General features: G+C 54.2%; 5 protein-coding genes across 5 annotated transcripts; 2 read left to right on the forward strand and 3 right to left on the reverse strand.

Moving 5' to 3' along the window:
• Positions 1-1,113: 1,113 nt before the first annotated feature.
• On the reverse strand, positions 1,114-2,798 carry HER10_EVM0009858 (uncharacterized protein). The gene is made up of 2 exons (XM_035479330.1): positions 2,433-2,798; positions 1,114-2,368 (listed from the first exon to the last, which is right to left on the reverse strand). Exons 1-2 carry the CDS (start codon positions 2,506-2,508, stop codon positions 1,968-1,970), a joined length of 477 nt encoding a protein of 158 aa, XP_035337576.1. The 5' UTR covers positions 2,509-2,798; the 3' UTR covers positions 1,114-1,967.
• A 2,444-nt stretch (positions 2,799-5,242) lies between these two features.
• HER10_EVM0012098 (glycosyl hydrolase family 18) lies at positions 5,243-7,162 on the reverse strand. The gene is made up of 4 exons (XM_035481501.1): positions 6,775-7,162; positions 6,375-6,683; positions 5,507-6,292; positions 5,243-5,414 (listed from the first exon to the last, which is right to left on the reverse strand). Exons 1-4 carry the CDS (start codon positions 6,897-6,899, stop codon positions 5,396-5,398), a joined length of 1,239 nt encoding a protein of 412 aa, XP_035337762.1. The 5' UTR covers positions 6,900-7,162; the 3' UTR covers positions 5,243-5,395.
• A 995-nt stretch (positions 7,163-8,157) lies between these two features.
• HER10_EVM0011287 (WD repeat domain-containing protein jip5) lies at positions 8,158-9,650 on the forward strand. Its single transcript, XM_035480723.1, has 2 exons — positions 8,158-8,547; positions 8,636-9,650. The coding sequence occupies exons 1-2, from the start codon at positions 8,280-8,282 to the stop codon at positions 9,628-9,630; spliced, it is 1,263 nt and encodes a 420-aa protein (XP_035337702.1). The 5' UTR covers positions 8,158-8,279; the 3' UTR covers positions 9,631-9,650.
• A 398-nt stretch (positions 9,651-10,048) lies between these two features.
• On the forward strand, positions 10,049-11,251 carry HER10_EVM0007355 (iron-containing alcohol dehydrogenase; the record flags this gene model as incomplete). Its single annotated transcript, XM_035476914.1, has 2 exons — positions 10,049-10,634; positions 10,689-11,251. The coding sequence occupies exons 1-2, from the start codon at positions 10,097-10,099 to the stop codon at positions 11,249-11,251; spliced, it is 1,101 nt and encodes a 366-aa protein (XP_035337357.1). The 5' UTR covers positions 10,049-10,096.
• Positions 11,184-12,812, reverse strand: HER10_EVM0000246 (inositol monophosphatase). The gene is made up of 6 exons (XM_035470037.1): positions 12,443-12,812; positions 12,301-12,352; positions 11,789-12,232; positions 11,655-11,726; positions 11,469-11,594; positions 11,184-11,419 (listed from the first exon to the last, which is right to left on the reverse strand). The coding sequence occupies exons 1-6, from the start codon at positions 12,618-12,620 to the stop codon at positions 11,311-11,313; spliced, it is 981 nt and encodes a 326-aa protein (XP_035336789.1). The 5' UTR covers positions 12,621-12,812; the 3' UTR covers positions 11,184-11,310.
• Between the last annotated feature and the right edge of the window lie 4 nt (positions 12,813-12,816).

A 12,816-nucleotide genomic window follows, 5' to 3' on the forward strand; every position in this document is an offset into this window, starting at 1 on the left:
GCACTAGAGGAACAGGGACAAGGTTAGCACCACCCACAGCATCCGCAGCTCGGAATAAGATGGATGGAGAATTGGAGGGCCAGCCGGCCGTTGATTGCGCTGGTTATCAGCACGTGTCAATGAAAGGATCATGTCCCTGTGAACAAGACATGGCGCAGTAGAAGAGTAAGGGTACGTAGGTATCCGTAGTTTATTTAGGGAGTAGATACGATGGATGAAGCAATACCTAGGTAGGTACTACTCCGTACCGAACAAGCAGGAGCAGGCAAGCCGGGCAAGGTAGGATGGACAGCTTCAGGTTGTTTCCCAGCGCAACTTACGCAGTAGGTACAGAGTAAGCTACCTACTGTGAATGTGAAAGTCGTACTGCCAGTGTACGCAGTACTCCGTAAGTAGGTAAGGTACCTTAAGGTCGGGTAGGTAAGAGTGAGGGGTCAACGGCGGCACGGCTCCACCAAAGGTTCTTGGCGGCCCCGCAGCTGCTGTGGAGTAGAGCTGCGTGCCGAAAGGACGTCCCCTGATTCGCCAATTGGGTCATCTCAAGCTCCGGTCCCACCCACCTCACCTCCAGGGCTGGGCTGATAAGGAAGGTTGGCATCCCACGCCTTCCATCCTACTGAGGACTGACTGCCTTACACTACCCGAGGTACCTTACTCCGTACTGCATACCTACCATACAAGTAAGGTAGGTGCCGAAGTTCCCTCCATTGATTGCATCGTGAACCTCACTGGTTACTCCCGATGCACGTGCCCGACCTGCAGATGGGCACACCGAGATGATTTCTTGACCGAAGATACCAGACTCTTGGCCGACCGGACAGTCCCCCGGCGGAGGGCTTACCAGCAGATTGTAGCTGGTCCTCACCTCACCGTCCCAACCCGACAGCTCTCCGTTTCCGCCGAGCCCGTAACCGGCGGCCGGCGTCTCCGGTGCCAAAAAAACGCGTCGCCGCCTGTCGCAATCTAACTAAGTACCTTACCTGGTTGTCTCCCGGACCACGGTATCGCAACCAGAGCGGATCACTGCCAAGACGCCATTGTCAACCCCACGAGTCATTGGCAACGAGCGACCCTATCCCCGGGACCAAGATAAGGTTTGAAAGCTTCGAATGTCTTGCTCATCTGCACAAATTCTTAATTTGGATGCCGGTAGGCCGGAATATTGTGACTATTGCAAAATACATAAGGATACGCATCTCCTTACTACTCCGTAGACGTGGCACTTCCAGACTACGACATGGAATCTTCTTATTTGAGTCTTGTTCTCCCATCATCGGTGGTATATGCAGAATGCCAAAGTCATGAGGACCTGCCCTTCGACCCTAGGAATGGGAACGAAAATAATCCGCAGCTTCAATTTTGTAGTTCTGATGGTTGATGGCATGAATCAAGTGGCACCTGGCGCTCCGTGAAAGCTTCTGGGCCATCATCTTATTCTCGATGGCCTTGACCTGGCCAGACACATCCTATCCATGAGAGTTGATGTATTTCAAGATGGCAAGCATCGTTCGACGCATGGGACATTAGTCTCAGGATCGTACTTTGGCGAACTTCAAGGTCAAAAAGTATGGTGCTCGAAGGCTTCACATTTCGTCGTATTCCTGAATTTCTTAATCAGAGATTATTCTGAGACCCAATGATACTGTGCATTCAATTCATTTCCTGAACGTGATATTGTGCGTCAAGGGATCTTAATCAATCTTCACGGTTTGTACATACGTGTCTTTAAACTTTGCGCATGGCACAAATGGTATCATTAAGGTATAGATCAAGTCTCATGTTCCCTTGGAACCTCGTACATCCATATTACAAACACAAACCAGAACACCAGCTAGGTATGGTGGCTAGACATACCAAAAACAATAAGCCCATAACTCCGTTTCATACTTTGGGGTATTTCCACGTCATTCCAAAGGCCGTTGAAAATCAAGCCAAACTGTATCGCATCCGTTGCGGATCTTGGTCGTTTAAGCGCCAGGGTAGGCGTGGTTGTGCTTGGTGGCATGGCCACGAGAGCGCATAGCGTCGAGGGTATCGAGAACAGTAAGGAACATGAAGATGGCCCAGATGAAGAAGGCAAAGGCAACGGCAGCCTGGGCGGAGCCGCAGTACGTGTTGGCGCCGCAGTGAGGGGCTCCGACGAAGACGGCAAGGGCGATGGCGCCGGCGAACCAGAAGATGGTAGTGATGACAAGTAGTGCGAGGGAAACGAGCTTGTGGAAGAGGCGGGTCATGTACAGAGGGGTCAGGCCGACGTAGGCAAGGACGAGCAGCGACCAGACGGAGTTGAAAATGAGGAAGTTGACGATATCGGGAGAGCGAGACCACCAACCGCTCCAGCCGTTGTAGCCATTGTAGCCGCTGGCAACTGTGATAGTGTGAGTCATGTGTGTTGATGCAACGGCGGGGCGGGTAGAGAAGAGAGAACATACCATATGAAGTGAGGCCGAGCTCAATGATGGAAAAGACGGCGGCCACGATGTGGGCAATGGGTACGAGAGAGACCATGTTGAGCGTGTAGATGCTACCTCTGGTATTGTATCTTTGACAGGAGTGGTGTAGACTGCTGGAGTTATCGCAGGTCTGCGAGATAGGGCTGAGTTGATGGGGTTGGATGAATGGATGGAGAGGTAGACGATTCACAGATAGCAGGCTGGTAGAGGCAATGGCGTTGAATAAGTAGTGGGCGAGAGGTGACGGAAGCTGGGCAAGTTTTCCCTTTCTGAGTATGAATTACTAGTATGTAGAATGGCGTCAGATGGGGGGGGGGGGGGGCGTGGAGGAATAGCAACAAAAGGAAAGAGGCATCACATAGGAAATCCGATGGCTGCCGCGGCTTTCACTTGCCGTGCAAATGCAGACAGACCGCCCATTGGGCTGGGCTTGGTTAAAGTCACCACTACGTAAGTAGTCATCAGGCGAGAAATGTGTAAATACCTACCGGTAAGGCAGTAAAAGTTGACGATGCGTAATGGGAGGGGTGTGAGCCTGTGAGGTGATGAGGTGGAAGGAGGGGCGTGTGGTGATGTGGAGGGCCGAGAATGACGTGGTTCCAGCCGTTGGCATGACCTCATTGTCGACCTTGGGATGCCTCCACCAGGGCTGACAGGCCATTCTCGCCAATGGAACACAGGCGCTAGCAGTCAAGTTGTCGCTAATCCTCAGCCACTTCAGGCCACTCATCGTGGGGGATGACACTCGCTTAGCTGGTGGTCTCCGCTATGGCATCCGGACTTTAGGTAAGCGTCACCATAAGGTAGGTCCCTACTCTGTACACAAGGTAAGGCACCTAAGATACCTCAGGGTAAGTACTGCGTACTGTACCTTAGGCATCTTGCTGAATTTGTGTTCCTTACCTAAGGTACCTTAAGTACTTACAGTACGTTGGACGAGCTTCCTCGCGCACCCTCCATCATCTGCAATCCCAGTGAAAATCTTGTCTACCTGCCTGGAACCAAACAAACATCGAGTGGAGAAGGAGAACATGAAAGAGTCTCAGACTCGAGCGTGCCATGTCATATTCTAGTCACGTCAGGTCTCTCTGCAATCTCCAGGGTCTTTCCAAACTCCCATCTAGCTACCTTGGGCACCTACATTTAGCATGCAGATTTATCTCGCCTAGACAGCATAACGCATTCCCCAGCTTGACTCGCCTGGAGAGACAAACGGTGAAACCATTAATCAAGTCCCCAATCAAAAACATCCTGACGCTGCCCAAGCCCGAGAGCAGCCACTGAAAACCTCACGGTTCACCGCACCTCTACTTGTATGCGACCCTGCATTCCCGTCTGGAGTCTTTGGCCCGTGATGCAGAGGTATGGATGACGGACCCGTACGCCCTTTCCGCACTCCCACGTCCCAACCAACTACCGGTGCTAGCCTACCTAAGGTAGCCAAGCCCAAAAGTAACACCAGCGCATCCATCTTCCCAAGGTAAGCTGCACGAGCACACAAGCGTGACAAGCTCGAAGCTCGACGACCGCTCGAAACTAGAGGTCAACTGCCGCCAGCCTCAATCGAGGCAGGCGCATATGGAGCCAACGTCGGCAAAGAGCGGGCCCCCCCACCCGGTCTCGGCTCCGGCACGACGATATCCGTCACCCGCCGTACGGACTACCTTACAAGTAGGTACTATATGTAATAGGTACTGGATCGTCCAAGGATTACGTTCCAAGGACCCAGAGTCGAGGTTGGGAAGACTTTGATCCCTGATGACGTGAGTCCACCGTCTTCCTACCTAGCTAGGTAGTACCCCAGCACCCCAGGTAGGTATCCAACTGCCAACCTCCCACCCAGTGTCAGTGCCACCCTGCAGTGCCAACAGCCTCTCAGACCGCCAGGTGCCCTTCATCGTCCTCCGCTCTCGCTTACCTCGCCTCGCCGTCTACTTCAAGCTTCATTCAGCTCCTCGCCTCAGCCAGCCCGTTACGGATACTTACGCGTCCTTTGACCCTCGCCCTCTCGCCTCTCGCTCGACCCCCTTTTGCAACGACGAGTCAATGACAGACAGCTTTAACCCTCGTCTTCCAAGCCTCTGATGGTGGACCCTATTAGATCCCGTGAACCCTGTGAGCCCTGAGACTCACTCTGTCGTTTCTTTCGACCCGCTGCCTCTTTTCTATCCGCGCTCGAATCCCATACTTGGTCTCAATAATGTACTTCACAGACCATACCATTTTTCACGGCTGAGCACCAAACGACGATGCCTCTTCTCCGGATTCGCGGCGCCAACCACTCCCCATGGCACAGCTGATAGCCATTACGTCGAGACAGTCTTTTCCAAGACATGTGGATGAGACATGCTTTTCGTAAGATCGTAGAGCAACTCTGAGTGTTGCCCGCTACACCCACCTTGCCACCTTGCCAGCCCTCTGCGCGAATGCTGGTAGATGGAACTAGCGTCTGATTAGAGACAATACAAAAAGTATGTCGAACGTCAGCTCCAGAGATGTCAGTCCGTGTTCAGATCACCCACCAACCACGCCTACCTACCGTAGGTACCTAGTAGACAGGTACTTACTATTGTACGTATCTACCCAAACCACCTCAAAACCTTAGTACCGAATCTGGGCACCTAGCTTTAGACGCCATTGTCAGCCTCGGCAACCACAGACTGGCGCCTGTCAACCTAACACGAGGTAATTGTCCGAGCCATCCCACATTCATTCTATGCATACGGTACCGCACGCAGGGCACATCACAAAACAGCCAAGCTTGCCAGTCGCAGATTCTTGAACCAGCTGTGCTTTCATTGCGTCTCGCTGCAGTGGGCAAGAGAAGGCCACTAGTCGACTTCGTCATTTTAACATTCTTATCGTCAACCACACTGCAATAACCTCATCCAAGCCCAGAGTCACAGACTCAGATCCATCAGTCGGCGTCCTCAGTTCACGTGCTACGGTGCACGATTGGCACTATGCGCAACCCGGCAATGAGTCTGATTGTTCACAGAATGAAACGAAAAGTAACGGCAAAGCTTTACGGGCTCTGTCTAGGGGTCACCTACAGCTCATCAGCCTCGTGAGGGCCAGGGCCCCAAGGCAAGCTTCCTCTGCCCCTGCGCTCCGCCAGGCCTTTGTTGACCGCCTTGAGATTGTTGTACTCGGGGCCGTCCTCGCCCAGGCCCCAAGCGAATACGCCACCGAGTCTCTTGTCGTCGACAAGGGCGGGGAATTTGCGCAGGATCGCATCGGGGGTATCGTATGTCCAGAACCGCCTCTCGGCCCTGTCAAGGTAGTAGTAGCCTCCGCCCTCCTTATCATACTTGCCCTCTTTTTGAGCTCTCTCGAACGAAGCTTTTACGTCCTCTTGGACCCCGTCGTTCCAGCTGAAGCCTCCCGTCTGACCCAGATCTCCACCCGTAACGGGATCCTCCATGAGGGGCGTTGGGCATCCAACCTCTTTACCCTCTGGACAATCCGTCGTCTTGAACCACTTGGTATAAAAGGCAAAACCGAGATTAATCTTGTGAGCCGGGACTCCTCGGGCCATGTAATTGTCGACGGCAATTCTGGACAGTTCCATGCCTGTGTGATGTTTGGTCACATTATCGCGGCGGTTCATCATGTCGTAGGTCATGACATTGACAAAGTCGAGGCTGCGGATGATACGAGGGACCGTTTCCTTGGTGAAGGCGATCATGTCGCGCTCGAGACCCGGAGTCGCAGCGGAGATGAGTTTGCCCTTGGGGAGCTGTCTGCGGACCTCCTCAAGCAGTAAGGGGTATGCCTCAATCTCCCACTTCTTATCCTCGTTGGTGCTGTTCTTGACCTTGTAGTCCTCGCCATTGCCACTGGTCTGGGGGTTAGTAACTGTCTCTGCTGTGGCTCTTTGAAGTGGCCGCAGTCCCAGGTAGTCGGGTGATTGAAGCTCACCCAGGATATTCCCAATCCATATCAATGCCGTCAGCACCTGTTGCCTTGACCATGTCGGCAACATTCTGGGCCCACTTCCTCCGCGACTCGGGGGTACGGGCGGCGGTGTCGAAGCCCTTGGTGTCGCTCCAGCCGCCAATGGCGACCATGACTTTTGTGCCAGGCATGAACTGTGTGCGGACCTTATCCACGGTGGTGAAGAGGGGCCACTCGGCCACGTCCTTGTTGAAGGTGTCCGAGTTCATGAAAGCCAGCTCCACGTGGGTGATGTGAGACACAAGCTCTCTGGAGGGGACATTGGGGTGTTGGCTGTGGCTTGCGTTAGCGGTTCATGTCCGTTTACCTTGGCCACCTACCGGAGCCGCCTTGTGACGAGCTTTAGCGGAAGCAACTCACTCACCCGGTGAGATACATGACGCATTTGAGATCGGACGCAGCCTTTTCGGTGGTCTCCTGGGCGAAGGCCATTGCGGCAGACTGCAGAGGTATGAGCAGGCCGCCCAGGGCGGTGAACAGTAGCCTCATGTCGGTGTCAATGTGGTAAGGGAGGATGGCTTCGAGGTGTGGAAGCTCTCGCAGAGCGCGGGCATGAGCTTGGAGATGAAGGATGGGAGCGAAATGTACAACAGGGCGTCAAAGCCAGAAAGGGACAGTCAAATGACGGGCATCAGACTTAATTAAACCCAAAGAAACAGGCCAAAGGTAAAGACGGGCGAAACCGAAGAGATCGGGAAGGAGAAACGACAGGTGAAGCAGCTGCCGAGTGTCCGATGTTTCCTCGACTTCCTCTTTTCGCCGGGATCTTCTCGGTGCAGGAACCCCGCTGTGGCGGATGCATTGTATAAGGTATCACCTTACTACAATAGTTAGGGTGAGGTACCTTAGGGTCCTGCCTTACATAGCAGTAGCGGGGAGGTACCTTACCCCAAGGCGGTGCTCCCGTGGTGTTTGGCGGCATTGATGCGCCTGCTTGCTTGCTGGGGGGGGAAGGACCCCGCAGCAATTAACCTTAAGGCAACGGGACGTTGTTTCCAGGGCAAGCAGATAAGGTAGGTACGAATATTCGCAAACACCTCAACCTAGGTACCTAGATACCTTCGGTGTTTGTTCATCCAAGGCCGGAAACGTCGAGTACCTTAAGGTGAGAGACGGGATTCTCAAATTTGGAAAGAGGTGCTGCAATTGAGAAACAAAATCTGCCAACAATCCTCATTGTACCCTGCGCCCGAGGTGTCTGCTCCGGATCAATTGGCAACTCTGCCGGTGGGACAGTCTTCAAGTCGGCGGCTAGCGGAGTATCCGTACATACCTTACGATGCTCCGTTCACAAGGCATTGGCCGACTGCCGGGCTGGTGTGTAGCAGCAAAGGGAACCCTACCATGAAGTTTGAATGTAACCTTGGTGCAGAGGGACGAACCTATTCGTGAGTCTGTGAGATAGTGCAATTACTTGCTGGTACGGAATACCTCATGCCAGGAAAGGTAAGGAAGGCATCTCAACGGTTCAGTCCCTTGTTCTCTTTGGGACCGGCAAACAAAGAGAGACGAAACCGAGCGCTCGGGTCTTCTGTTCTGCGTTTTGTGGCTTCCAAACCAAACATTGCGCACTGGGTGCATGTCGACCATGTCCTGCCCCCCCCCCCCCGGGGCTCATTCTTCACCTTGTCCAAAAATTGCCTAGTCGGAGGAGTGCGCTTCGGTGGAAGCTCTGGTGGGGTCCCCCCCAACTCTCGGTGAGTCCTTCACCTCGAAAATTTCATCCCGCCTGCGTGTGTCTAAGTCAATCAGCTTTCTTCCTGTTTCGACCTGCAACCCGCCTCGACTCAGTTCCCCTCAAACTCCTTCTCACACTGTCTAGACTGATTGGTTCTCTAGAGTCGTTTCTTCTCAATTGATGCAACGATCATGTTCGAGAACCTCTGCACCCTCCCCCTCTCCGCTGAGGTCTTCACCCAGGTCCTCCACCCTACCGAGCCGTTACTGACCGTTGGCTTGTCTACCGGCCATGTCGAGACCTTCCGCCTCCCTTCCTCGGGCGACAACGAATCTGAAGCTTCCGATGATCCGGATACGAGTATAACATCAACAGGGCGGGGGGCTATCGACAGCGTCTGGCGCACAAGGCGTCACAAGGGAAGCTGTAGAGCCCTGGCCTACAGCCACGATGGTTCTGGTAAGTAGCCAAGCCCCAAATACGCTGCACACATCAATGGAGTTTCCTCCCCGAAGCCGTGGCTGACTTGAGTCTTTGCAATCGCTAGCCCTCTACTCTGCCGGTACCGATGGCTTGATCAAGCATTTCTCCCCGACGACTGGCAAGGTCATCTCCAAGGTCATCATTCCCTCCTCGAACAAGCAGATCGACGCTCCGACTCTCATGCACGTTCTGAGCCCCCAAAGCCTCCTTCTCGGCTGCGACTCTGGAGCCATGCACATCTTTGACTTGCGAGACGGCGTCCCCTCGGCCAAGCCTGCCCAGACACACTTTCCTCACTCCGACTATGTCTCTGCCATCGTCCCGCTGCCTCCGTCCGCCGAGAGCACCTCTGGCTTCTCCAAGCAATGGGTCTCTATTGGCGGCACGACACTCGCTGTGACAGATGTGCGCAGAGGCGTTCTTGTCCGCTCCGATGACCAAGAAGACGAGCTACTATCTGCTGCCTACGTCCCCGGTCTCGGCCCCAAGAACAACAGAAACAACGGTATCGTCGCCGTCGGCTCCGGTTCTGGAGTGGTCACGGTCTGGGACAAGGGTGCATGGGATGACCAGCAAGAGCGCATCATCGTTGACGGTGGAAAGAGTGGCGGCGAGAGTCTCGACGCCTTGGCATTGGTCCCTGAAGAGCTTGGGCTGGGGAAGAAGCTCGTCGTTGGCCTCGGTGACGGAAGCCTCCGGGTGGTCGACTTGGTCATCAGGGAGGTCGACAAGTCCTTGAATCTTCGACATGATGACGTTGAAGGTGTTATTTCTGTTGCCTTCGACTCCCAGAACCGCCTGATAACAGCCGGTGGCAAGACGGTGAAGGTGTGGGAGGAGCTGTCAGAGCTTCAGGGCGAGGCCGAAGGCAGTGACGAGGGTAACGACAGCGGCAGCGATGACGAAACTTCTGGCAAGCGTCGAGCAGACAGTGACAGCGACGATGATAGCGACAGCGACGACGACTCAAAGCCGCGAAACAAGCGTCAGAACACGGGAGCCGACAAACTTGGTCCCATGGGTGCACATGGCATTCTAGGCTTTGACGGTTTGGACTAGTTTGACATCTTCCATCTATTTAATGATACCCTCCAGTGCCATCTGTAGTGAAGGATGAGCCACTCACTAATGGAACCAATTTGACTCTGTTGCATCTTGATGAAGCCGTGACTTCTATTCTCGGCGTTTGGGTGTCCCAGGAGATACATGCCTCTCGGGGGAAAAGAAAATAACCGAGCATATCCTGGCGGCAGTGACGGCTTAACCGCAACAACCGGAGGGCTTGGAGACGTTTGACGAAATAGTTTTCCGTCCTCCCTCCGGCACATCTGTCGATTGCCGATCTTCAACGCCGGGCCCGGGACTTGAGTAACCTCCGCAGCGATCAGACCCCGCTCCCCGCCGATGACAAACAACTGACAGAACAAACGGCAAGCTTCCTACATAAACGCACTTGTATCTTCCATCACGACCTTCACCAGTCATCATTTCTTTAAAGACAGGCACTAATTAGCTACCGTATGCCATGGACGCCGTGAATTCCTTCATATTTGGCATCACCACCCCCAAAGTCTTGTTCGGACCGGGTACCGTCAATGAGCTGCCCGGCGAACTCCAGTCCCGCAAGCTTTCAAAACCACTCATCATCTGCTCCCCGTCTCGGACTTCTCTGGCCAAGACGATTCAAAATAAATTGAGAGAAGCAGGGTTCTCAGACATTGGTGTTCTCGATACTGCCATTGTTCATAACCCGAGCGACATCATCGGACCCGCGGTTGACCGAGCACAGGGCCGCGATGTTCTCGTATCAGTCGGAGGCGGCAGTGCCATCGGTCTAGGAAAGGCAATCGCGCTTCGCACCAACATGCCTCAAGTAGCCATTCCGACGACGTACTCAGGCTCCGAGATGACCCCCATCATTGGAGAGACAAAAGATGGCAAGAAGACGTCGACCATGGACCCCAAGATCTTGCCCAAGGTAGTCATCTACGACGTTGACCTAACCATGGATCTGCCGGTCAAGGTCAGCGGCCCGAGTGGTCTCAACGCCATGGCACACTCATGTAGTCCACCCGTTCCAAGTGTCAACCTCAAGCTGGAACTAACATATGACCCAGTTGAAGCATTGTATTCCCGCCAGGCTAGCCCGCTGACGGACCATTTTGCTTTAGAGTCCATCAAGGCACTGTCGAGAGCCCTACCAGTAATCGCGTCAGACCCTTCCTCGGTCGAGGCACGCACCTCGGCTCTGTACGGCGCATTCCTGGCCGGCTTGCTGGCAGCAGCAACCGGCATTGCCCTGCAGCATAAGCTGGCTCACGCGGCCGGCGGCACTCTGAACCTCCCTCACGCCGAGACACATTCGATCTTCCTGCCCCATAGTATGGCGTTCAACGCGCAGGCCTTTCCCGAGGCCACTAGAACCAGGCTCTCCTTCGCTCTTGCGCAGAGTACTGAAGATTCCCCTGCGGGCATTGTAGCCGGTCTAAATCAGTTACTTCGAGTCTTGAATATACCCATGGGCCTCCAGGACATTGGTATGCAGGAGAAAGACATTGATCGCGTTGCTGACGTAGCATGTGACAAGCCATATTGGAACCCCCGTCCTTTGGAGAAGGCTACGATCCGTGAAATTATTCGCAGAGCATGGGCTGGGGAGGAGGCAAAGACAGATCTCTAGATCAGATTGGATCGGATACCTTGTATTTGTCTTTCTTCTGCTTCTGCCATTTATATGATCTACGCGCCGGGTCTCGAGTAGTCCAATGTTCTCACTCGCTTCCACGTCTCCCGCACCACTCTCTCCTGTGCCTGTCGTGCCGTCTCGGACTCGGTCGATCCTGCAGGTCTGTGTAGTGTCAGCAATGTCCAGGATCTCGTCCGAGGGCTGGACGAACCGGATGGCGAGGTACAGCCTTCCGCCCAGCTTGGCTTCCGGCACTACGCTCGTGTCTTCGGGAGGGTTTGCTATAGTCACGAGACCACCGGCCTCCTCGAGGATCGCGAAGCCTGCAGCAACGTCCCTAAAGCAGCGATGTCAGTCTTGGTACCTTACTGAGTCCGTGATAGTCGCAATAGCTCACCATTCCCAGCATCCGCCCTCCCACCAAATGTCGAACGACCCCATTGCTGTATATGCCAAATCCAGAGTAGCACTGTATCGTCAGTACGCTTGCCCACCTAAGCAATGCTACGCGGCAGACATGATCGGACTCACCTTCCCAAGCTCCTCATGCCATGTACCATGCCACCCTTGCCGCCTCGTCCCTTGCGCTCAGCAGCCATGTTCATGAAACTCTCGACCTTGCGGTGCATGTTGCCGTCGGGCGTGTCTCGACGGTCCTTGCCCCACTCGCAGGAGAAGACGCAGCCGCTGGGCGCATTGGCGGGCAGTGGGTTCAGAACCAGCGGCAGCCTCTGTGTCTCGTTCATCCATGCACCATGTCCCTTGAGCGACGAGAAAGTTTGGTTCAAGAAGGGGGCATTGATGACGCCAATGACGGGTTTTCCCTTGACAGCGAAACCGATTGAGACGCAGAACATTGGGAAAAGGTGGGTGAAGTTCACGGTGCCATCGAGGGGGTCAACGATCCATGTCGGCCGTTCGTCGACGAGGTAATCACGCGATGCGCCGGCCGAATATGTCTCTTCGCCGAGAAAACTGCAAGTCTGTCAATACAGACTGTCCGAGATGTTGCAAAGTCGAAGCTAGCGGGTGAGTCAACTCACTTGTGGCTGGGATACTTCTTTGCGACGGATGTGTGGATGAAAGCTTCGACTTCTAGCAGTGGGCAAACGTGCTGTCAGCAAGAGGCAAGTTGCCTCGACGAACATTGGGACATGGGCAAATTCAGAGTCAACGGAAACGAACCTGTGTCTGTCTTGGTCACCAAATCGACCGAGTTATCCTTTTCCGTGAATGCCTGCGTCTCTCCTCCGGATCCCCATCTTGACTTGGCTGCCGTCATGAGCATTTCTCCCGCCTCTTTGCCCAATTGGACGGCAAAGTCGTAGATTTCGCGGAGCTCGGCGTCGCTGATGTCGGCCATTTTGAAGGTTTCTAGGACTCGTAGGATCTATGACTGGAAGATTTGATTGAACAAGCTGTACGGGAAAGCTTGCTTATGGAGGAAGCACGCCAAACACCGGAAGAGTCAGAAAGAAAAGAGTTGTGTGAAACTGCGAGAAAAGAGCACGAGGCAACGAGACAAGCTGTCCGCAGTCGGCACCGGGTTCATCACCTTG

This window comes from Colletotrichum scovillei, assembly GCF_011075155.1.
Source record: "Colletotrichum scovillei strain TJNH1 chromosome Unknown Contig00002, whole genome shotgun sequence".
Lineage (NCBI taxonomy): Eukaryota > Fungi > Ascomycota > Sordariomycetes > Glomerellales > Glomerellaceae > Colletotrichum > Colletotrichum scovillei.